Source organism: Coregonus lavaretus (genome assembly GCF_964263955.1).
Source record: "Coregonus lavaretus genome assembly, contig: HAP1_SCAFFOLD_7563, whole genome shotgun sequence".
In the NCBI taxonomy this organism is placed as follows: Eukaryota; Metazoa; Chordata; class Actinopteri; order Salmoniformes; family Salmonidae; genus Coregonus; species Coregonus lavaretus.
In genome coordinates this window covers 1-26,000 of record NW_028161853.1, presented here as the reverse complement: position 1 = coordinate 26,000, position 26,000 = coordinate 1, and the positions used below count along the sequence as shown (strand labels likewise).

General features: G+C 42.7%; 1 protein-coding gene and 1 pseudogene across 3 annotated transcripts; one reads left to right on the top strand and one right to left on the bottom strand.

The window, feature by feature from the left end:
* Positions 1–934: 934 nt before the first annotated feature.
* LOC311120000 (electron transfer flavoprotein subunit alpha, mitochondrial-like) lies at positions 935–4,092 on the bottom strand (annotated as a pseudogene). Its single transcript, XR_014615870.1, has 6 exons — positions 4,021–4,092; positions 2,797–2,896; positions 1,721–1,834; positions 1,413–1,514; positions 1,228–1,296; positions 935–1,017 (listed from the first exon to the last, which is right to left on the bottom strand). The product of XR_014615870.1 is annotated as an electron transfer flavoprotein subunit alpha, mitochondrial-like (transcript).
* Positions 4,093–8,292: 4,200 nt separating this feature from the next.
* Positions 8,293–12,575, top strand: LOC311120001 (insulin gene enhancer protein ISL-3; the record flags this gene model as incomplete). Of its 2 annotated transcripts, none has more annotated exons than XM_084194636.1 (6): positions 8,293–8,350; positions 8,833–9,022; positions 9,573–9,835; positions 10,999–11,279; positions 11,962–12,129; positions 12,459–12,575. In XM_084194636.1, the coding sequence occupies 6 exons, from the start codon at positions 8,293–8,295 to the stop codon at positions 12,573–12,575; spliced, it is 1,077 nt and encodes a 358-aa protein (XP_084050762.1). The 2 variants fall into 2 exon arrangements, with proteins under 2 accessions (XP_084050762.1, XP_084050761.1); XM_084194635.1 differs by having other exon boundaries at positions 10,996–11,279.
* Between the last annotated feature and the right edge of the window lie 13,425 nt (positions 12,576–26,000).

The window sequence follows — 26,000 nt, the reverse complement described above, 5'->3', positions numbered from 1 at the left end:
GGACTCACAGCACTTAAGTCTCCTCCCTAATGGGTCTGGTAAATCATTTAGGACCTTAAAAATCAGCCATTAACTACATTAGGGCAGTCTGAAGCGGCTGTAATGTGTGGCTGATGACAGCTGGGATATCCCTGTCGCAAGCCAAATGACCTATTTAGCCTTTTTAAGCTTTTTCAATTTCAAATAATTAAATAATGTTCAATACAGAGCATTGTCACACATTCTGTGATTTTGTTTGTATTGTGTTGGATAACACAAGAGTGTGTGTGTGTTTGCCTGTGTTAGGATGTTAATTCCCTTTAACCTAACGTAGCAGGCATAAGAGAAACGCCTGAGTGCAGTTCCCACATCCGGTTTTCAGCGGAAAAGGAAGCTTGGTTGAAAATAGCTGTATCCCTGAAAACCGGAACATCCGGTTGTTGGCAACTCCAATAAGGCGAATTCCCTTTGCTGTGAGGGGTCTGTCTTGTGGCTTGTTGGCTTTGCCAAAATATACACAACTGCCGCAATGTCTTGGAACACAGACACACATGCACTAATCCACACACATCTCCTAACTAACACACTGTACACACAATTGAATTTAAGAGACAGATAGGCCATCTTTGGAACATCAAGATCGAGAGAATATGTCACTGTAGGCTAATGAAGGTCAGCAAAAGTGCACATACAGTTACATTTAAGTCATTCAAAAAGACCGAACAGAATTACATTTTTTATCCAAAATACCTAAATTAAAATGTAATTTTACAGAACATTTCATGAGAAAAACTTAAATGTAATCTACAATTTCTTAAAGTTATTTGTATTTATTTTAAACATTTGATTATATTATTTTCTTGTCAGGTTGCTTACTAAGAAATATTGTACGTTGGTTTCTGCTGTGACACAGTGAAATAACAGAGACAAGAAATGGGGGTGGTTTATAACTTACAGGCGCTACAATCTTGCCAGTCTGGCCGACCTGCATGTCATTGGGGACGTAGCCAGCATCCACAGCAGCTCTGGAAGCCCCCACTGCATTCACAACATACAGCAGGTTATGAATACACATGATCATACCACGCAGTTACACACAGGCAACTGACCACATGAAGTGCACACTCACACACTCTTTCCACTGTCCTTCACACAGACACTCTCAAACATATTTTCACCCACTCACTTTCAAACATTCTCTCTCTCCCTCTCCTTCACTCTGATGTAGACACACATCGTTATTTTTACCTGCAGCACCCATTTTTTCAGCGAGGTCGTCCAGCAGTTTGAAGTTCTCACCGCTCTTCAGCCCTCGTCCTAATGGGACAAAGAAATCAAGTGCTTGGTCACAATGACCTAACAGAATGAGAGGCCAGGGAATGTGAATGACACATTGGCTGAAGCAGTCATACAGTGTAAAGCTAAGCCCTTACCTCCGGACACCACCACTTTGGCACTAGTGAGCTCTGGTCGATTGCTCTTGGTCAGGCTCTGCTCAAGCCATTCTTACATCCCTGCAGGAGAGGGTGAGGCAACTGTTACAGAACGGACAGACATAACTAAGAATATATCTCAAACGCAGACAAATTAAATGTGCAAAATATTATTTACACTAGCGTCTGAATATGCAGCTCGCGAGCCATAATCAAGAATTGAAAATATGAATATCGGTTTTAATGAGAGACAGAGAAAGGTTACTGAGTGGTGCTGCTGTCAACAGTGTAATGGGAGAGTCCTGTACCCTGTTCAGTAACAGCACTGCCTCCCTCCACAGCAGCAGGTTCAAAGGAAGTCCCCCTCACTGTGAACACCTTGACTTTCTCACTGCACTTCACTGTGGCCAGGGCATTATTACCTGTAGCAAAGACAACACATGCAGTAACACCACACACAATGTGTTTGCTTGGCTTATATTGAGATACATCCTTAAAGCAAAAAAGACTCAGTATGAAAAAGTATTTAGAAGTATTTGGTGATTTAATAAAGCTTTTGCATTGTTGGTTATTATCTGATAAATGCCATTGTCTGTTTTACATGTGATGCAATTCAGGCAATTCTATAAAATACAATGACAAATGTTCACAGTAATAATTAAAAACATGAAAGAACAGACTTGCATTGTAATTATTTCCATTGTAAGAACTTGCATTGTATGGAGCTAGGGCGGTTCCTGGCATATGCATTGTAAATTACTAATTGAACTGTCTGACAACAGAGGCAATGGGCCAAATAAGAACTCCAAAACATCCAAGTGTGAGACCTTTGTCTATGTCAAAAATGCAGCAGCAAAGATGTTAAACCTCCCCTCCCCCCCACTGAATTTCCAACCAGGAACAGTCAGGCTCTTGCCAAAGTTTAAGTGGATAATTTTAATCAGACCTATTTATATTTTATGATTATAATGGGCCCAATCAAAATATGATCTGAGCATCTTCTTCTTCAGGGAGGTTTTTAGGCTTTCAGACTGACAGCTGGGATGACTATGGTGGATCTCTGTAGTCATTAAGAGGTCAGAAACAACAACAACATGAACTACTATAGCCTCATCACTTTACTAATGAATATAGAACAATCATCTCCATTTAACCCCTGACACCAGCCCATTAGCAGAGCAGTACACCAATACTGAAACCTATCCAATCATTTATTCTGCTGCTTACGTATGCATTATGGGTAGTGCTATGACCAGGCCTGCAGTGATAAGCGACTATGTTGTAATGCATAATAATTACAGTGTGCTTACAAAATATTTGGGAATATTTTATACCTCAATGGAATAGTTGTTAATTATAAAATATATTACAACAGGAATCTCACCAGCATATATTGTTCTTACGAAAGTGTCTTGAGATTTGACCTCTGTGATGTCATACAGAGTTGCAACATCCAGCTTGGCTGACACTCTGGGAAGGAGATTCTGTAGAGCATAACACAGCATTCAGAGGATATTCTTTAATTCAACCATATCACCCTGTGGATCTCTCAGGACACAGAGAAGTGATGGGGAGTGTTTTAAAATGGAAATGTTTGTCAACGTTTTAAGGACTTGGCAAAGTTTGGTACAATAAAGACGAATTTGAAACTATTACAAATAATTTGTCCCTAATGAAACAGTTTCTAGTAGATGACGTCAATGTTGCTTTGGTACCATGACAATACAAACTGCCCTCTGTGAGTTGGATAAAACTAGCTTGGGCTACTGAGACTCAAATACAAAATGTGTGAAGTTTAGCCCAAGGATGGACAATGGAATTCAAAGTCATCTTTGACAAATGATCGCTGATTATGTTTTTTGTAAAATAAATTAAATCAAACACCAGACAGTATTAGGATGCATCATCTGAAACACATTCATCTACTCAGGGAAATCGAGACCAGACAACCCAGCCTCAGTCAATATGAGTTGGATTACAATACATAAGATATTGTTTAATGCATCCTAATTCAATAGAAATACCATTAGATCAGCAAGTTGACAGTTCTATTGCAGAATGACAGATTACTGGGGTAGTAATTGAGGGGTAGTACTACACTTACTGGGTGAAATTGGAAGGAAAAAAACTTTCAGAAGCATTAAAGCATAATGTTTAAAAATGCTAAACCAGATAAACTAGACGTGGCTATGACGATAAAATGAGCTATAATTCATGCATGTCTGGATACGTAACAAAATAAACTTAAGGACTTTATCATTATATGGCTATTAATAATATGGGGGGAAAGGCTATGCGCTGCAAATGCAGACATGTGACAGTCAGTAAGTCACCTTCCCAAAAGCAGAAGCTCCTGCACAGATGTGTGTGAAGTTGAACTGTTTCTGGGTAGCAAGAATAAAAAGGAGTCAATTCCTCTGTATAGAGAAAAGAGTCCCGGGGTTAGAGTACATTTTTACACCAAAGGGAAGTACCATTCCATTCCATCATTCCAACAGTACATCATCTAAACTGTAAATATACATCTCAGGCATCTATATTTGGACTAAGCATATCCACAAAAATATCCCATCCCAGAATGAAGGGACTTTCATCCTTCCAAAATCACCTGGTAACAGTCCTTTGTAGCAGTCATGCTGAGCCACTAGAATCTTCTGACCCCCTGGACTTTACTAATCTGGTCTGCAACCTGTTAAAGAAGGAATCCAACACAGAAATAAACAGTTAATCATATCAGCCAGCTGTATATCATGAAAAAGCTACATTGTACTGCACAAGGGTGACATACGTACAGTTGAAGTCAGAAGTTTACATACACCTTAGCCAAATACATTTAAACTCAGTTTTTCACAATTCCTGACATTTAATCCTAGTAAGAATTCCCTGTCTAAGGCCAGTTAGGATCACCACTTTATTTTAAGAATGTGAAATGTCAGAATAATAGTAGAGAGAATGATTTATTTCAGCTTTTATTTCTTTCATCACATTCCAAGTGGTCAGAAGTTTACATACACTCAATTAGTATTTGGTAGCATTGCCTTTTTTTTTTATTACTTGGGTCAAACTTTTCGGGTAGCCTTCCACAAGCTTCCCACAATAAGTTGGGTGAATTTTGGCCCATTCCTCCTGACAGAGCTGGTGTAACTGAGTCAGGTTTGTAGGCCTCCTTGCTCGCACACGCTTTTTCAGTTCTGCCCACACATTTTCTATAGGATTGAGGTCAGGGCTTTGTGATGGCCACTCCAATACCTTGACTTTGTTGTCCTTAAGCCATTTTGCCACAACTTTGGAAGTATGCTTGGGGTCATTGTCCATTTGGAAGACCCATTTGCGACCAAGCTTTAACTTCCTGACTGATGTCTTGATGTTGCTTCAATATATCCACATAATTTTCCTTCCTCATGATGCCATCTATTTTGTGAAGTGCACCAGTCCCTCCTGCAGCAAAGCACCCCCACAGCATGATGCTGCCACCCCCGTGCTTCACGGTTGGGATGGTGTTCTTCGGCTGGCAAGCTCCCCCTTTATCATCCAAACATAACGATGGTCATTATGGCCAAACAGTTCTATTTTTGTTTCATCAGACCAGAGGACATTTCTCCAGAAAGTACGATCTTTGTCCCCATGTGCAGTTGCAAACCGTAGTCTGGCTTTTTTATGGCGGTTTTGGAGCTGTGGCTTCTTCCTTGCTGAGCGGCCATTCAGGTTATGTCGATATAGGACTCGTTTTACTGTGGATATAGATACTTTTGTTCCTGTTTCCTCCAACATCTTCACAAGGTCCTTTCATGGTGGTCTGGGATTGATTTGCACTTTTCACACCAAAGTACATTCATCTGTAGCTCAGTTGGTAGAGCATGGCGCTTGCAACACCAGGGTTGTGGGTTCGTTTCCCACGGGGGGCCAGTATGAAAGAATATGTATGCACTCACTAACTGTAAGTCGCTCTGGATAAGAGCGTCTGCTAAATTACTAAAAATGTAAAATGTAAAGTACGTTCATCTCTAGGAGACAGAATGCGTCTCCTTCCTGAGTGGTTTGACGGCTGCGTGGTCCCATGGTGTTTATACTTGCGCACTATTGTTTGTACAGATGAACGTGGTACCTTCAGGCGTTTTGATTTTCCCATGATGTCAAGCAAAGAGGCACTGAGTTTGAAGGTAGGCCTTGAAATACATCCACAGGTACACCTCCAATTGACTCAAATTATGTCAATTAGCCTATCAGAAACTTCTAAAGCCATAATTCATCTTGAATTTTCCAAGCTGTTTAAAGGCACAGTCAACTTAGAGTATGTAAACGTCTGACCCACTGGAATTGTAATACAGTGAATTATAAGTGAAATAATCTGTTTGTAAACAATTGTTGGAAAAATTACTTGTGTCATGTACAAAGTAGATGTCCTAACCGACTTGCCAAAACTATAGTTTGTTAACAAGACATTTGTGGAGTGGTTGAAAAACGAGTTTTAATGACTCCAACCAAAGTGTATGTAAACTTCCGACTTCAACTGTACGTTTGAAATTTCACATTAAAAACATAACTTTCATTGATGTGTGTGACCGTGAACAGCTGTTAGGGCAGGAGTAGCCAGCCCTCCTCCAGCAGAACTGGGTGTGTGCAGGCTTTTGCCCCAGCCTTACTGAAACACCCCATTCTACTCACCAGACTCATGATTAGCCTAGCTGAATTAGGTAGGGTTGGAGCAAAATTTGGCCAGGTCTCTCTTGCAAAAGAGATGTTTAATCTCATTGAGACCAACCTGGTCAAATAAAGGTTAAATTAAAAAAGTTGCATACCCACTGGTAGCTCTCCAGATAGGAGGGTTTGCCACCTCTGTGGGGCATCGCAGTGACAGTCCTACCTTGGCACAGTTGGTTCCAGCCACCAGGCAGGTGACCTCTCCTCCCACCCTGCTGGCAGCAGTAATGGCGTTCAGTGTGATGGGTGTGAGCTGGTTGTTGTTGTGCTCTGCTATTACCAGAGTACTCTGAAACCTCTGGACCAGACAGGGCTGCAGGAGAGAACACAACCAATCTCCATTTTAAAACTGCTTTTCAGGTTTATAAAGAAGACTTAGTTAAGGCCATTGAATAGACATTTCTGATTGACAATAACTACTATTTTGCTATTTTGGCCTTGAATGATAAACTAGACAGCTGGCATAGCCTTAAGGCACATTATCAGACTGGCTCTATCAAGTTAACGGTGTAAACAGTAGTGTGTACAAAGGTCAATATAAAACACACTGTGCAAGACAGGGAATAAAGGCAATTTCAAATATGTTTAATACAGTTGTCTAACAACAAAAGGAAGGCTATAACCATATCAGGGCAACTGTGTTTTTTGTCCTCCAGGATAACAAAATCACTTGCTAGTTTAGTTTAACCCAAGTCAGGTGACACACTGTACTGTAGTTAGTTATGTTGCCAGAATTTGGATTAGTTTCATGCTCTACTCTGAAACATGTTAACAGTAATTAGATACAATGTATCTAGCTAACAGTGCAGTTGCAAATTAGAGTGAAAGCATGTTGTCGACATTACATGTCCTGACTCGCCAACTAGACGTTGGTGGCAATCTGAAACGGTAGAAGAAATTGCTGCATTTGTCAACACTGGCGTTTTACTTAACAATTGTCCCAAACTTCTTCTGTTTATTGCTGTATACATAGCTGGCTAGCTAATCAGCTCATTTTTAGCTAGCTATTTGCCTTGATCTAAACAAAGTGACAGCTGAGAAGCATCAGTTAATGCTCCACTCTCGTATCTCGCGAGAACAATGTACTCGATCTCTCCACGTCTCTTTCAATTTAAACAGTGAACTCAGAGAATAGGCTCATCTGATAATTTTATTATTAATTCAAAGGCCCTTTAAAAGTAAAAAATACCAGGAATTTGAGAATGCATGTAGGCTATAAAATACATGACGTATGCGTTCCATTCCATCCATAGACGTATATTTATTCCATGACATAAACATTTATGTTTAATTGGAAAAATACAGGCTGATGTAAAATATGGCAATAAATATGGTCATAAATAAACCTTTGAATTATCCGAAAGTATTTAATAGGAGCCCTATAATCCAAAATTGCGAGACAATGAAAGGAACCTACCTACATTTTATTAATTTGATATATGAAATAGAACAAATTCAATACAGACACTTTGTGGATTAATTTGATTTTATTTATAACTAAAAAGCAGGTTCCAGTCTAGAGTGGCCCACTGCGCTGGTCTCCTGTCCTGGCATGAAGCAGTACAATTGTACTTCTAATGTTCCTCCAGTAGGTGTCCTTGTTGTTCTCGTATAGATGGATGGACTGATTCACATGGTGTCTGGTGTCATGACGGGTTTTCTGTGTGCATTCTCCTCTGTCTCATGAAAAACATGCAATTTACTGCTTACTCCTGCCAATTGCAATTCCAATGTAGGCCAAACAAAAGTGTACAGATTTAAAATAACTAGCATTAATTTTCAGGAAATAATGCATCAACCCAAAAAGTTCACAATAAACGTAGCCAAATATCCAAGCCCAAAATTACCTTAGAAATATAACTATTGCATTCTAACAAATAACCAACTAATGTTTCAAAATAAATATAGATTTTTAATTCCTAAATTCTTTAAAATCTCTAGAGAGACTTGATATGACAGTGGGAATAGGTTATGTGGGAAGAATTGATGTCCAGTTTTACGCGTGACGTCAGAGAGCGTGTGGGACACTGCAGCGCCTCTTCCCTGGGCTGTCCCACAGTCCGAACTGAAATTATCAGACAGCCAGGCACAGGCCACTCACCTCCCTCCCTCCTTCCTCCTCTTCTTCTCCTTCTTACTTATTTTCTGCATCTTATCGCAATCCCGTCATCCTTCCTGTATGGTGGATATTATTTTCAACTCTTCTTTCTTGGGTGATATGGGTGATCATTCCAAAAGTAAGTGGCATTTTTTTTGCTCGTATTTTCATCCGCCTTTCACAGTATTGTAGATTAGCCTACAAATCGTAGCCTCATATTCTGTTATCGCATTCAAATACCATCGTATTTCATATATTTATGTGCATAAAGCTAATGCAATATATTCGTATTGGCATTGTTTGGTTATGCATAATGCTGACTTTTTCTTGTTTATAGTTCATTTTATGTTAGATTTCTTTCAAAACGATTGTGCAAAATTTCAGAACAGGTCTTAGTCATTGGAATGTATTACAGTGAGAAACGGGCAGTATTTCGCTCTGTATAAGACTAAAAGTTGTCCACCCTGCAAGAGTGAATTCTGAAGCGCATTCGCTGACAGGTTTGCACAAATTAAGACGAAGAAATGACATGTAGGCCAGTGGCTCTCAAAAAAGTGTGATTTAAGTGTCAAGAACTGTGGACATGGGAAAGAATGGTTACAATGGCTGTGCTCTCTGCAGAGAAGTCCGGATTCGCCATGTGTGTAGGCTGTGGAAGTCAGATACATGACCAGTACATACTGAGAGTTTCCCCGGACCTGGAGTGGCATGCAGCCTGCCTGAAGTGTGCAGAGTGCAGCCAGTACCTGGATGAGACATGCACTTGCTTCGTCCGGGATGGAAAAACCTATTGCAAAAGAGATTATGTAAGGTAGGGATTGAAATTCTTTGGAAATATTTTCTCAGTGATTGAACGTATTTTAACGTTGGTGTGAATGAAGAGGTAGCCTAAAAAACGAATATATAGTAAATCCATATACATGCAAGACTTGTACCTAAATCACAGAGGCTTATTAGGCCTACACAGTATATGATATTATGAAGGAACATGTGTATTTTGAAGGGCCTATCTGAGTAACATTGTCCTGAAAATACAAATGTCCTTGTTTTGGAACGTTTATTTAATGTTTGCTCAGTCTGCATAATTCCATGCAAAATGTAGTTGTAGTTCAACGCATAAAAGACAATTTGACCTCAAAGTAAGCAGCTTTTCTACAATTAAAATAATTCGTTCAAATTAACTTTTATACTTTGAACAGTGCACAGTAATAGCATATGTATCTTAGCCTTGTTTCTGACGTTCGAAGTATACCTAGTAATGTAAAACTTGGAACAAAAACTGCAGTAACAACAAATCAAATGGCTCTGTTAGAAGTTGTTGTTTAATTCCATATATTGTTTGTTTAATTTATTCCTTGCAGGTTATTCGGAATAAAATGTGCAAAATGCAACCTGGGATTCAGCAGCAGTGATTTGGTGATGCGAGCCCGGGACAACGTGTACCACATCGAGTGTTTCAGATGTTCGGTGTGCAGCAGGCAGCTCCTGCCGGGGGATGAGTTCTCTCTCCGGGACGAGGAGCTGCTGTGCCGGGCGGACCACAGCTTACTAATGGAGCGGAGCTCCGCCGGAAGCCCCATCAGCCCCGGACATATCCACTCCAACAGATCACTACACTTAGCAGGTCAGTTGCACATCCAAAACAACACCACCACTGACTTCTGTACTAATAATAATAATAATAATAACAACAACAACAACAACAACATCAACAACAACAATACTAATATGGAGGCAATCATCTTAATCAGAATGATCATATTCATTGTTATATTAATGTTCATAATAATAGCCTGATAATAATAATCCCTAAATATATTTCCTAGAATTATCAATAGGCCTAATTTTATGATCATAACGATCTCCAGAAAAAAAATCAGATGTAAATGTCGAGTCATTAAGATGTTAATAACTAGGCTATATTAGGCAATTGACGACCAATATTAGACTGACCTTCAAACTTTTCCATGAAAAATCACCGAGATATGATTTTCTTTTTATTCCAAGCATTTAAAATGGATAGATTTTGAATATAAGTGAGTTTGGATATTTTAAAGGATTTTTATAGCTTAATTTACATGACTATTTAATAGTGTTGACACAATAATACAATAGGCTATAATAACTTCAAAGGTTAATCCCTACTCCTTGACGTTAGGCCTATCCGGACCATCTGGATAACAATAAATACGATTTTACAGATAATCTCTTAATGGGCCAATTAAAGAATTGTAGTAGATAGAAATATTAACAAGTGGCCTACACACAGTTGTTGTTGCCTAATTGACTAAGTCTTTTTAATTTAACTAAAGCAAGGAGTGTGTCATAGTGCGTGGATGGGAATCTGTAGCCTGTTGAACTATAATGCAATAAAGCTTACATGCTTTTAGAATTACATTGTCATTGGGGCCTAGCCATAATTGTTGCTCAATATGGGCGAAGTATTTTTAGGGGGGAATACCAAGATCAAATGGAGTATGTGTGGAGAGATTGTTATCGTTTTTAAATATATATATATTATACCGAATGGCAAGAGTTGAATAGGTTATATTTTAGATGAATAAGAGTTATTAACTGTCTATATAGCCTATGGCATGAACATGCTCCAGGAAAAAACGCATGTACATAGCCTAGAATAATAATAATAATAATAATAATAATAATAATAATAATAATAATAATAACAATAACAATAACAATAACAATAACAATAACAATAACAATATTAAAGTCAAACTTTCGTTAAATTCCTTTTTTATTAAATATAATTCCGCCTCTCTTCAGCAGAGCCGGTGACAGTACGGGCACCGCACCGAAACCACGTCCACAAGCAGTCAGAGAAGACAACACGAGTGCGAACGGTTTTGAACGAGAAGCAGCTCCACACGTTACGGACCTGCTACAACGCCAATCCGCGGCCAGATGCGCTAATGAAGGAACAACTGGTGGAAATGACCGGCCTCAGCCCAAGGGTTATTCGAGTTTGGTTCCAGAATAAAAGATGCAAAGACAAAAAGAGATCTATTCTCATGAAGCAACTTCAGCAGCAGCAACACAGTGATAAGACTGTAAGCATCTTCGTAAGTTAATCTCGGAAACATTTTTTATACTTCTACTAGCCTACTACTTTTTCTTTATGTTTGGTTCATCGTTGAATCCTTATATTTTTGCGATAGTTGAGGTATGTCAGCACAGGCTGGTCGGTCTCATAGACTAGACATAACATAATTAACGAAAATCCGGGTTATACACGAATTGTAATTAGTAACATATCATACGAATTGTAATTAGTAACATTTCATTCGAAATGGATGATGGACATCCACAAATTAATACCATACCAAACGTACATATCATACAAATATGAGTCTCCCGGATTTTCGTTTACTATGTTACGTCTACCCCTGAGTCCAGGTTGGTCAGCAAAGAAACCAAATGGTTTCCTCTTAAAGGCAAAGCATGATCATGCCGTCTCTAGAATTAGTTTCTCTGGAATGATTTGACCAGTGCCACACTTGAATAACCCTTGGTCCGAGGCCGGTCATTTCCACTAGCTGTTCTTTCATTATTGTTTTTCTGTATTCAACCTGCCAATAAATAATGAATCAAGAATTCAATTGTGCATGACCTGTATTGGAAAGCAAAGACTACAGAACAAAATCCTGACATTCTGATCTGTGAATGTGATGGTTTTCTTCCTCTACCAAAGCGTAGATTTAATTTGGATTTCCTATTCTAATCTCGTATTAGAGTCTACAGGGGCTCACAGGTACGCCTCTGGTTGCCAGAAGCCCTATCAGGCACGACAACACGGTGCAGGGTAACTCGGTGGAGGTGCAGACATACCAGCCGCCCTGGAAGGCCCTCAGCGAGTTCGCCCTGCAGAGTGATCTGGACCAGCCGGCCTTTCAACAACTGGTAAGATAGAGGAGACACACTGGGGTAGTCTATACTTACATGCTAATGTGGGTGCACATGTGGGTACGCGTAATTACGCACGAACACACATTCAAACGCTCTCCCTCTCTCTCATACACACACGAACGCACGCGGACACACGCACACATTAATTTAGATGACGACAATTTCTGAGTTTTTTTTGCCATCATTTTAATGTAATCAATTGAAATTGTATACGTAATAACATTCAATGGTAATTTTCAACGTCAGAAGTGGCAACATTTGTAGCCTAAACTGAAAGCAAGAACTCAGATTTATTTTGACATCACTGTCTTTGCACGTTACAGGTGTCTTTCTCGGAATCGGGTTCATTGGGAAACTCCTCCGGCAGCGACGTGACTTCTCTGTCATCGCACTTACCCGACACCCCGAACAGCATGGTACCCAGTCCCGTGGAGACGTGAGACCGGGCCACCAGCCTCGGTCCCAGGCCTAGCATGTTCCCGCCCGGTCCCTGGTCCCCTGCATGTGACCAGCTCATCACAGCGTCCTAAAGACGGAGGAGGAGTTTCGGACATGGAGGAGAAAGTTACATATTCTCAATTTTGAACAATTACCTAACGGCACTATAAAGCAACGCGAACGAAAGCCCTTCTTTTCAAGACTCAGTTCAGCATTTTTGAGGATATCAGTGACCAAACAAAAACAGAACTTCGTTGCATGAACCGAAAGAAGATAGAAGATTCTCGTGATGGATTTACAAAACAGCCTCCCTCCATATTGCGTTGGAGCCATTTGATGTCGAACCAGATGGACATTCTGCAATTCATTGTGAACATATCGTTTCTTGGTTTCTTTATGTGATTTTTGATACATGTATTTCGTTATCAAGTCCATAGACTCGTGTGTTTGTCTTAAAAAGGAGCATGATTTCCGAAGATTATATAAAACAGATTCTTGTTGTTAAATATTTTATCTTAATAGGAAGAGGGCAGGTTGTTTGATCCTCTCGAACAAAAGTAAGTTATTGTTATTTATTGTCAGGACAACGATCCATAAAGGAATTAATAACTGATCAAAAATAAAACTGTTAAATCTTTATAATGTCTAAGGTACAGTCTTTGCATAAACTCTTGTAGAATTTCCCAAGATAGGCTTACGCCCACCGTTCCCTCACTCAGCCTGTGACATGCAGTTAATCAAATTGACCAGTGGTTATTTGAGCTATAGACATCAAAACCTTCCACCAAAAGTACTCCAAAAACGAGTATGCTTCATGCAAATCTTATAGGCCCCCAGTTCCCCGAGCTTCTAAACCACAGAGGTGTAGGCCTATTTGCAACAAATTAAATACCTACAGTATATATTTCTGAATTTATAAAAATAATAATTGTGCTAATAAGGTGAATAAGTTTACAATCCGTTTCAGTTCCCTATTTATCCCTGCATTAGGTTTTAAACCACGGCGAAAAGTAGGCCTATTAAAATTGTGATACAAAATGATGGATTATAACGTCAATGATCGAATACTGAGGGTCCATTGATGAAGTCATTTGCATATGAATGTTGAATGTTATGACTATTATCAGGTTAATCTGAAAGGACAGTTGATTTGGGGAAAATGCTTATTATCATGTTATTATGTTGTTTTTATTACGCAGGCTATTTAACCATTTTAACTAAAAAAAAAACATTTTAGCTTAAAACTTGCATGTAGAATGTACAATAAAAAATAAAATAAAGTAAAGAAGACACCCTCAATTTGAGGGTCAGCGCAGCCTACATAATACTTAACATAATCGTTTTTCTAAGGCTGGGAGATCGGAAGTGAGGTGGTCATTTACTGGTCATTTACTTTCTTGGGGCGAATTTTTGTGATCAATTCAGTTTCACTAGTTAAGTCACAAGTCTAGACAGCCAACAAGGATCGGCGGCCTCTTATCTGCGCCTGGCATCACCTGCAAACGATACATTGAATGAAGCCACAACAAACCCACTTCTCTCTTTGGAAAGAGCTAGTTTAGGGGAGAGACCAGCTCGTAAACCCACCCTAATCTGGCCGCAGTTTATTTTCATTTCACTCAGTCAATTGCGTTATTACACACGGGTCAGACGTCTTAGTACAGACCAAGTACCTATGTGTGTTTTTAACCGGGCTATGTAAAGAGTAGGCTACCTGGACACAATTAGCCAGCACTCATCAAATAATTTGAGCTAATAGACAAAAAATAAAAATAAAAATAAAATAAACAGTAGACTAAGACGAAATGTATAGCCTATTGATAATTTTCCCATTTGTTGCCTAATAGTTGGCTATGAATTCCGGTTAAAAGTGGGTCTAACTTATTGTTTTAATGTCTGACCATAATTTCACAGGATCTAAATAGACTCATAAATGGAACTTTATATCTTATAGATTTAATTACATTTTTATTAAACATAATTATCATAGTTCGACTCAACGATTGGCTAGGCCTATGATTTATTGATCGATTGATTTCATTATAGTGTCATGCATCTTCATGATGCCCAGCCCACATGGGCTAATAAGACACTGTAATAAAATGATCATACTTATACATGGACACACGTACAGACATATATACGTACATACATAAATATACATTTGCATTCCTACTGAAATGAAAACAATTGAAAACACAAAACAAAAACCTATATCTAAATCGGAAGTTTGAATGACAATGGGTAGATAATAGATGTGTAATTGAGCTGTTTTAGAGACGTTGCAGAAAACAATGCTGCCTGTTAGAGATAACCGGAGATAACCAGAAGATAACTGTCAGAGGAATAACAATATTGGCGCATCTAGCCTGGAGAGGATGGTTTCAAGAGACAAATGCCCTAGATACAAAGTTATTATACTGTAGATTCATAACATTTACTAAGTTATTATACTGTAGATTCATAACATAAATTTACATTACATTTTAGTCATTTAGCAGACGCTCTTATCCAGAGCGACTACATTTTATTTTTTTATACTGGCCCCCCGAGGGAATCGAACCCACAACCCTGGCATTGCAAACGCCATGCTCTATCAACTGAGCTACATCCCTGCCGGCCATTCCCTCCCCTACCCTGGACGACGCTGGGCCAATTGTGCGCCGCCCCATGGGTCTCCCGGTCGCGGCCGGCTACGACAGAGCCTGGATTCGAACCAGGATATCTAGTGGCACAGCTAGCACTGCGATGCAGTGCCTTAGACCACTGCGCCACTCGGGAGACATTTTAACATTTACTAAGTTATTATACTGTAGATTCATAACATTTACTAAGTTATTATACTGTAGATTCATAACATTTACTAAGTTATTATACTGTAGATTCGTAACATTTACTAAGTTATTATACTGTAGATTCATAACATTTACAAAGTTATTATACTGTAGATTCATAACATTTACTAAGTTATTATACTGTAGATTCATAACATTTACTAAGTTATTATACTGTAGATTCGTAACATTTACTAAGTTATTATACTGTAGATTCATAACATTTACTAAGTTATTATACTGTAGATTCATAACATTTACTAAGTTATTATACTGTAGATTCATAACATTTACTAAGTTATTATACTGTAGATTCATAACATTTACTAAGTTATTATACTGTAGATTCATAACATTTACTAAGTTTTTCTTTATTCTTCACTTCAAGGTAAAACACATTTCAACCCTATAAATTCAAAATGCCTGGAATATTTTATTTCGATTCTGAATTAAGAGTAGGCAAAATAGTGTTGGAAACGGATAGGCCTATGGTGATTTTGTTGGAAATGGTAGGCTATTTCAAACATAATCAAAAAATCAAAGCGAGCTCACAGGTCAAATTAACATGTGAATTTAGTCAATCTGACCTATTTCATTGCAGGAATTTCAGAGTAGGCTGTAGCAAAAATAGTGCATTATATCCTGTCGGATTGGTTGAATTTCAGATGGATTTTAATTTTTAACCAATACTTCTCATATCTATTGATATCTTACCACATAAAAATATAAAAATACTTCATAATGTGTAATCATTTTTGATTAGACTTTTTAAAAAATGCCATTCGAAAGCCATCACATAACATCAACCTGAATTCGCTTTCATTGATGCTTTGCACAGGGCAGCCTAGAGAACACCATTGCATATTTTATTACGTTTTCACTTGAGCTTGTTGATAACCGCGCCAGTTAAGGCCTGTATGATTTAATCACTATTTGCAACACTAATTGCAAAATAAAATTTAAAATCATGACTTATGAAATTCCATGAAAACGACTGGCCAGTGAAAACAGAACATTCAAGAAAAGTCATGCATGTAAAGTTCATGCCAAAAGTTTGCAACGTTCGAAAAACTTAAAACTCAACAACATATATGTATTATCTGTTGTTGATCTTTTATAAGCTTTTCAATGGGTGTGTCTATCCATTGTGTTAAACCAGAACCAAAACAAACACTAGTGACTCCCACTCACGGGAGCGTTCTGAGCACACACACACACACACACACACACACACACACACACACACACACACACACACACACACACTGAGATAGCGCCGGAAATAAATTAGTATGTAGTAATGCTAACCAGAGAGACAATTCAGAATTTCACCACTACAATAATACACGGTCTAACCGAATGACAACGCGTTTTCTGAGCTAGTCCTGTCAACCAATGAATTGATCCCATTCAGAAAGATGAATAGTTACGTTTTAGAGGAGTAAATCATTACTTGAATGATTTCAATCCATTTATTCAGTCATATAGCCTACCTTTTCATTTGCAGCTGTGATTGCGTCTTTAGTTCAGCTGACACTTGCAGAATAGATGGAATTAACATTTTATTAATTCCTATCATTAATGTGTTTGAGAAAATAAGGACTGCTTGCCTGCCAACTGTCTCAGTCTAAAAATAACAGAGGGCATTTAGTTGCTACCTGGTCACTCAGTTAAATCTGGACTCTTCTGAAGGGCATTGTACCACATTATGAATGATTGAATAAGACCAAGTAATTTACATAAGTCAAGGTGTGATGCAACACTCTAATTGGTCGGACGTTGTGAAATCGAATAGCAGGTCCTGTTTGGATAAATTCCACCGTGTTGTCCCAGTCCCATCCGTGGTCGTGCGCAGTGAATGGAGCAGTACTGTATAGCGAGGCTGGTCACAGTGGCCCAGACCTGACTTACCAATGTTCCACACAGAAAATGGGTGTGTGGTTGGCATCATTCTTCTGCTAATTAGGGTAATACCAAATTAGCTCCAAATATATATTGGTTTAGCTTTATCATGATAAAAGAGCCAAAAACAAATGAATAATGCATATTTTGGGCTGTCATAAAACCACAATAACTTGTTGTATAAAAAAGAATGACAGATACATTTAAGGTTTAAGGTATCATTGAATAGTAGCCTATACACATTTGCAGCTAAAAGATGAATGCCAAGGCTAGAGTGTGGAAAAGAGGCCACCACACTGACCTGGGAGGAAAAGCTGCAATTCCAACATCTCAAGGGAATCACTCTGACAGCTTGATTTAATATAAAGACTATGGGGCATTTTAAAAGAGACAAATAAGAGGGCTGGGAGGAGAGACTAGCATGTAACATTGCATATTGAGGAATAACAATGAGAACTAAGTGTTAACTTCAGGTTAAATTATGAGCTATGGCAGTTACCACTGATGTGATCCATGCAGAGAAATGAGAACGCCTCATTGTTGACCCTTAATCAACTATAAAAAGGCTGGGGGAAGTTTATGCAAATGATGTGTCCCCTTTACAGAGGAATTTTCACTATCACTAGCTACATCACATACAGTAGATAATAAAAATTTTCCTGCTTACAATGGATTCGTCAAAATACTGTAGGCTTGAAATATTTTTTCAAGGATCCTTGTTTTTGTCTTTCAATATTTTCCAGTACACATGTCCACAGCTAAATGTTATTTTCTGTCAACAAATAAATTATGAACAACAGTGAGTATTTGCACCCCCCCCATGCACTTCTTATCAGGTCTCTTAAATAGGACATTTAAAGACCAATTCATCTTAGATGGGTAATGGACAATTTAACTTCCAGTGACAAGTATTTAATCATCTTAGGTTACACAGATAATGAAAGAGCGCTGTGTGTGTGTGTGTCAACATCTCAATGTAATACTGGGTACTTGTGTTCTATCGATCTGCGGGACTAGATGCTGCTTTTATGGGAAAGTGACACCATGAAGTAAATATCCAGATATTGTCAACCTTAAAAGCATGGAGGAGGAGGAGGAGGAGGAGGAGGAGAAGAAGAAGAAGAAGAAGGAGGAGGAGGAGGAGGTAGAAGAGCAGGTGGAGGTGGAGGTGGAGGTGGAGGAGGGGGAGGAGGTGGAGGTGGAGGAGGAGGTGGAGGTGGAGGTGGAGGTGGAGGAGGAAGAGGAGGTGGAGGTGGAGGAGGTGGAGGTGGAGGAGGAGGAGGAGGAGGAGGAGGAGGAGGAGGAGGAGGAAGAGGAGGAGGAGGTGGAGGAGGAGGAGGAGGAGGAGAAGGAGGAGGAGGCCTGGGCCATGCAGGGATAATGGTCAATGGTATAATAATACAGTAAGTATTCCATAGCTCTTGTTTTAATATTTATTGTGGTATGAGAATAACATAAAAACACACACAAATAAACAAATACTGCAATTACACTACTGGCCAACACATTCTCTTCTCACCCAGCAGTTATATAAGCTATATCATTAGAAATATTTCTATATTCTGAACTCTGTATTTAATAGACAGTATGTATAGCTCCAGGAATGGTCACACGACAATGCAAATAGTCCAGGTAGCCATTTGATTAGCTGTTCAGGAGTCTTATGTCTTGGGGGTAGAAGCTGTTAAGAAGCCTTTTGGACCTAGACTTGGCGCTCCGGTACTGCTTGCCGTGCGGTAGCAGAGAGAACAGTCTGTGACTAGGGTGGCTGGAGTCTTTGGCAATTTTTAGGGCCTTCCTCTGACACCGCCTGGTATAGAGGTCCTGGATGGCAGGAAGCTTGGCCCCAGTGATGTACTGGGCTGTACGCACTACCCTATGTAGTGCCTTGCGGTCGGAGGCCGAGCAGTTGCCATACCAGGCGGTAATGCAACCAGTCAGGATGCTCTCGATGGTGCAGCTGTAGAACCTTTTGAGGATCTGAGGACCCATGCCAAATCTTTTCAGTCTCCTGAGGGAGAATAGGCTTTGCTGTGCCCTCTTCATGACTGTCTTGGTGTGCTTGGACCATGATAGTTTGTTGGTGATGTGGACACCAAGGAACTTCAAGCTCTCAACCTACTCCACTACAGCCCCGTCGATGTGTATGTGCATCCGTAGATATGTGTGTGTACAGCTCACTGGGCTGGTGGCCAGACTGCATGGGATCACCTGGAACACACACAGAGCACAGTCAGTCACTCTGGTCCCACTGCCGACAGTGTCAGAGTGTCGTAAATCACCCAGCCCCACCCACCATAAATCTAGCACAAAAACAAAACACACAAACGCCCATTAAGAGGAGAAATAAAGGTCAAAGCCACCCACTCAACAATTATTCCCTATAAAACACAGTGAAGGGTTAGCTATACTACATCCCTTTCCACTGAACCAAACTGTTATTAGGCAGTTAGTTGTGAAATACATCATATATTTACCTGTCATTGCTGTGAGACAATGAGGCATTGAGGAAGAGTCACTTAGTGAAGGGAAAAAACAACTGCATCAAAGAAAATGATAGGTTAGACGCTCTGAAATGCCTATTCATGTCAGGGTTGGGGTCAATTTCATGTCAGTTCAGGAGAGGTTTTTTATATGGTATCAAATGAATCGAACTCTGATTCATATCTCAAAACCACTGACTGAAATAGTATGGCTGAATTCATCACCTTGTATTCATGGGATGGCCTGCCTCCATTGTACAGTAATAGCCCAGTCCAGGACAAGACAGCTGGGGAGAGCAGAGCAGGGTCTGCAGGGTCTGGCTCTACCAACCACGGTGGTCCCCTTCTCCCACAGCATTACCGCCACTTTAAGAAATGAAGCAATACCATTAATGGAACCAACCCTGGGCGGGGCTGAGCAGCTGACATGTTGCTCCAATCCACCAGAGCCCTGCCGACCATCCCCTCCATCCGTCCATCACACCATTATGGCTGGGTCCAGCAATATTAAAATCCAATCACTCCCCAGATAGTTTGATTAAGGAGAGGAGGAGAAGAGAGGAGGAGAGGAAGAACACACAAGGCAGAAGAAGCCAGGGGGTCTGGTGACTTTTCTGGGTTTGCGTCCCCATGGCACCCTACTCCCTATATAGTGCACTACTTTTGAATAGAGCCCTATGGGCCTGGGCCAAACTTAGTGCACTAAATAGGCAATAGGGTGCCATTTGGGACACAGAGGGTCTGCATGTCTGAACCGTTATTGTCTCTCCCTAGAGGCTAGGGCCGGGGGCAGGCTGTGGTCAGTATAGAAGGAAGATAGATAGAGAAACTCTGTGGAGGTCAGATCAGTAAATTGTGGCTGGGAAAAAGGCACTCACTATTACTTTTTCCCAGCTACAATTTACTGACATGACCTCCGGTGTATTTCTCTAGCTTCCACAGTGTAGTGACTGCAGCATCCTAGTCCCAGGTACAGACAAACCCAGACCCAGACAGCAGGGCCTAAATTGGAACCAGAAGGCCAGGGTGAAGCTTCTTGACCATGATGACATAAATTACAGGGATTTACAAGATTTTTAAAACACTTTTAACAATACCCATTTTAATGCGTTCTCTGTTTAATAATGCACTTTAGGGTTTAAGAGCGTGATAAACAAACCAATAATTCACTGTTTTATAATCTGAAAGGTGAAGCCCTTCTGGACTAGGTTCTACAGCAGCGTTCAAAGGCTCTCTACAAACAGTGCAGTATCAAATAAGGAGCTATCTTAAGATGCTTTGGAAGAGGTTTAAAACAACACCACTGATCTCTGTCTCTCTCTCGTAAGGATGAATGCACGCGATGGTGGAATTGAGACAAATGTTGAAAACAAAGCTAGAATAAATAAATGGAAAGTTCACGTCATGTCACTTGAAGTCAGAGAGCTATGAAGGCATGTTTTGTACCACAGTTTCACATAATGTATGTATTTTCACATGGTATGTACAGTGGGGAGAACAAGTATTTGATACACTGCCGATTTTGCAGGTTTTCCTACTTACAAAGCATGTAGAGGTCTGTAATTTTTATCATAGGTACACTTCAACTGTGAGAGACGGAATCTAAAACAAAAATCCAGAAAATCACATTGTATGATTTTTAAGTAATTAATTAGCATTTTATTGCATGACATAAGTATTTGATCACCTACCAACCAGTAAGAATTCCGGCTCTCACAGACCTGTTCGTTTTTCTTTAAGAAGCCCTCCTGTTCTCCACTCATTACCTGTATTAACTGTACCTGTTTGAACTCGTTACCTGTATAAAAGACACCTGTCCACACACTCAATCTAACAGACTCCAACCACTCCACAATGGCCAAGACCAGAGAGCTGTGTAAGGACATCAGGGATAAAATTGTAGACCTGCACAAGGCTGGGATGGGCTACAGGACAATAGGCAAGCAGCTTGGTGAGAAGGCAACAACTGTTGGCGCAATTATTAGAAAATGGAAGAAGTTCAAGATGACGGTCAATCACCCTCGGTCTGGGGCTCCATGCAAGATCTCACCTCATGGGGCATCAATGATCATGAGGAAGGTGAGGGATCAGCCCAGAACTACACGGCAGGACCTGGTCAATGACCTGAAGAAAGCTGGGACCACAGTCTCAAAGAAAACCATTAGTAACACACTAAGCCGTCATGGATTAAAATCCTGCAGCGCACGCAAGGTCCCCCTGCTCAAGACAGCGCATGTCCAGGCCCGTCTGAAGTTTGCCAATGACCATCTGGATGATCCAGAGGAGGAATGGGAGAAGGTCATGTGGTCTGATGAGACAAAAATATAGCTTTTTGGTCTAAACTCCACTCGCCGTGTTTGGAGGAAGAAGAAGGATGAGTACAACCCCAAGAACACCATCCCAACCGTGAAGCATGGAGGTGGAAACATCATTCTTTGGGGATGCTTTTCTGCAAAGGGGACAGGACGACTGCACCGTATTGAGGGGAGGATGGATGGGGCCATGTATTGCGAGATCTTGGCCAACAACCTCCTTCCCTCAGTAAGAGCATTGAAGATGGGTCGTGGCTGGGTCTTCCAGCATGACAACGACCCGAAACACACAGCCAGGGCAACTAAGGAGTGGCTCCGTAAGAAGCATCTCAAGGTCCTGGAGTGGCCTAGCCAGTCTCCAGAACTGAACCCAATAGAACATCTTTGGAGGGAGCTGAAAGTCTGTATTGCCCAGCGACAGCCCCGAAACCTGAAGGATCTGGAGAAGGTCTGTATGGAGGAGTGGGCCAAAATCCCTGCTGCAGTGTGTGCAAACCTGGTCAAGACCTACAGGAAACGTATGATCTCTGTAATTGCAAACAAAGGTTTCTGTACCAAATATTAAGTTCCGCTTTTCTGATGTATCAAATACTTATGTCATGCAATAAAATGCAAATTAATTACTTAAAAATCATACAATGTGATTTTCTGGATTTGTGTTTTAGATTCCGTCTCTCACAGTTGAAGTGTACATATGATAAAAATTACAGACATATTTATTTAAAGAGAGTAAACCCTCGAACAAAACAACAAACGATACGTGCAGTCCTACGGTACAGACCAAAAGGAACAAACCAACTGGAACAAGATCCCACAACTATTGTGGGAAAACAGCCTGTATAAATATGGCTCCCAATCAGAGACAACCAGCAACAGCTGACACTCGTTGCCTCTGATTGGGAACCACTCTGGCCAACACAGAAATACAAAACTAGAATCCCGACATAGAAACACAACACATAGAATATACACACCCTGGCTCAACATATAGAGTCCCAGAGCCAGGGTGTGACAGTACCCCCCCCCTAAAGGCGCGGACTGCGACCGCGCCTCAACATAGACCAAACAGGGGAGGGCTGGGTGGGCATTCCTCCTCGGAGGCGGTTCCGGCTCCGGGCTCGCCCACCACCCTCCAATAATCCCCCCGTAGCGCCCCTGGTCCGGTCTGGCCCCGCTGGCTGGAGCTGGACTGGACATCGTAGGAGCGGATTGCTTAAGCTCCGGTGTGGAGCAGCTGACCGGTACCTGACCAGGCACCGGTGACCCAGGCACGGGTTGTGCCGGACTGACGACGCGCACCCCTGGCTTGGTGCGTGGAGCAGGAACGGGCCGGACCGGGCTGATGATGCGCACCCCTGGCTTGGTGCGTGGAGCAGGAACGGGCCGGACCGGGCTGACGATGCGCACCCCTGGCTTGGTGCGTGGAGCAGGAACGGACCGGACCGGGCTGACGATGCGCACCCCTGGCTTGGTGCGTGGAGCAGGAACGGGCCGGACCGGGCTGACGATGCGCACCCCTGGCTTGGTGCGTGGAGCAGGAACGGGCCGGACCGGGCTGACGACTCGCACCCCTGGCTTGGTGCGTGGAGCAGGAACGGGCCGGACCGGGCTGACGATGCGCACCCCTGGCTTGGTGCGTGGAGCAGGAACGGGCCGGACCGGGCTGATGACTCGCACCCCTGGCTTGGTGCGTGGAGCAGGAACGGGCCGGACCGGGCTGGCGACGCACACCGTAGGCTTGGTGCGAGTGGCAGGAACAGGCCGGGCCGGGCTGGCGACGCACACCGTAGGCTTGGTGCGAGTGGCAGGAACAGGCCGGGCCGGGCTGGCGACGCACACCGTAGGCTTGGTGCGAAGGGCAGGAACAGGCCGGGCCGGGCTGGCGACGCGCACCGTAGGCTTGGTGCGAGGGGCAGGAACAGGCCGGGCCGGGCTGGCGACGCACACCGTAGGCTTGGTGCGAAGGGCAGGAACAGGCCGGGCCGGGCTGGAGACGCGCACCGTAGGCTTGGTGCGAGGGGCAGGAACAGGCCGGGCCGGGCTGGCGACGCGCACCGTAGGCTTGGTGCGAGGAGCAGGAATAGGCCGGGCCGGGCTGGCGACGCGCACCGTAGGCTTGGTGCGAGGGGCAGGAACAGGCCGGGCCGGGCTGGCGATGCGCACCGTAGGCTTGGTGCGAGGAGCAGGAATAGGCCGGGCCGGCGACGCGCACCGTAGGCTTGGTGCGAGGGGCAGGAACAGGCCGGGCCGGGCTGGCGACGCGCACCGTAGGCTTGGTGCGAGTGGCAGGAACGGGCCTTACCGGGCTGACGACTCGCACCGTAGGCTTGGTGCGAGGAGCAGGAATAGGCCGGGCCGGGCTGGCGACGCGCACCGTAGGCTTGGTGCGAGGGGCAGGAACAGGCCGGGCCGGGCTGGCGACGCGCACCGTAGGCTTGGTGCGAGGGGCAGGAACAGGCCGGGCCGGGCTGGCGACGCGCACCGTAGGCTTGGTGCGAGGAGCAGGAATAGGCCGGGCCGGGCTGGCGACGCGCACCGTAGGCTTGGTGCGAGGGGCAGGAACAGGCCGGGCCGGGCTGGCGATGCGCACCGTAGGCTTGGTGCGAGGAGCAGGAATAGGCCGGGCCGGCGACGCGCACCATAGGCTTGGTGCGAGGGGCAGGAACAGGCCGGGCCGGGCTGGCGACGCGCACCGTAGGCTTGGTGCGAGTGGCAGGAACGGGCCTTACCGGGCTGACGACTCGCACCGTAGGCTTGGTGCGAGGAGCAGGAACAGGCCGGGCCGGGCTGGCGACGCGCACCGTAGGCTTGGTGCGAGGAGCAGGAACAGGCCGGGCCGGGCTGGCGACGCGAACCGTAGGCTTGGTGCGAGGAACAGGAACAGGCCGGACCATACTGGGAACACACACCACTGGCCTTAAACGGGGATCAGGAACGGGCCGGACCGGACTGGCAATACACCTCAGTACCTCTCGCCGTGCCTCTACAACTTCCTTCCCTCCTCTCACCAATGGCTCCCGTAACCCGGTGGCCTTCTCTCCTTGTCTCCCATTTCGCCCTGTGGCAGCCTCCTGCTGCCCAGTCGCCCATGCCGTGTGCCCCCCCTAAAAAATTTCTGGGGTTGCCTCTCGTCCGTCCGACGACGACACTGTTGACGCCGTTGCTCCTCTCTCGCCAGAGCCTTAATCTTAGCCCATGGCCCTTTGCCCCCGAGCATGTCCTCCCAGGACCACGATTTGCCCACCTGGGCCATCACCAACCTCTCCAGCTCCTTTCCCGGCGCTTCCTCCCATGTCCAGGCCGCCTGCTCCTGGACACGCTGTTTGGTCCTGGTATGGTGGGATCTTCTGTCACGATCGTTAGAGAGAGTGGACCAAGGCGCAGCGTTGCAGGCAAACATATTTATTTAAAGAGAGTAAACCCTCGAACAAAACAACAAACGATACGTGCAGTCCTACGGTACAGACCAAAAGGAACAAACCAACTGGAACAAGATCCCACAACTATTGTGGGAAAACAGCCTGTATAAATATGGCTCCCAATCAGAGACAACCAGCAACAGCTGACACTCGTTGCCTCTGATTGGGAACCACTCTGGCCAACACAGAAATACAAAACTAGAATCCCGACATAGAAACACAACACATAGAATATACACACCCTGGCTCAACATATAGAGTCCCAGAGCCAGGGTGTGACACTTTGTAATAGGAAAACCTACAAAATCAGCAGTGTATCAAATACTTGTTCTCCCCACTGTATCTTATCCATTCATAATTATTTTGATAATTATTTTGATCAAGTTATAATTTTTTCTGTCATAAGGAAATTCCAAGTTCTGATAACACTAACTAAACAGAAAAGAAAGATCTGCTTCTAAAAATTATGAATGGATC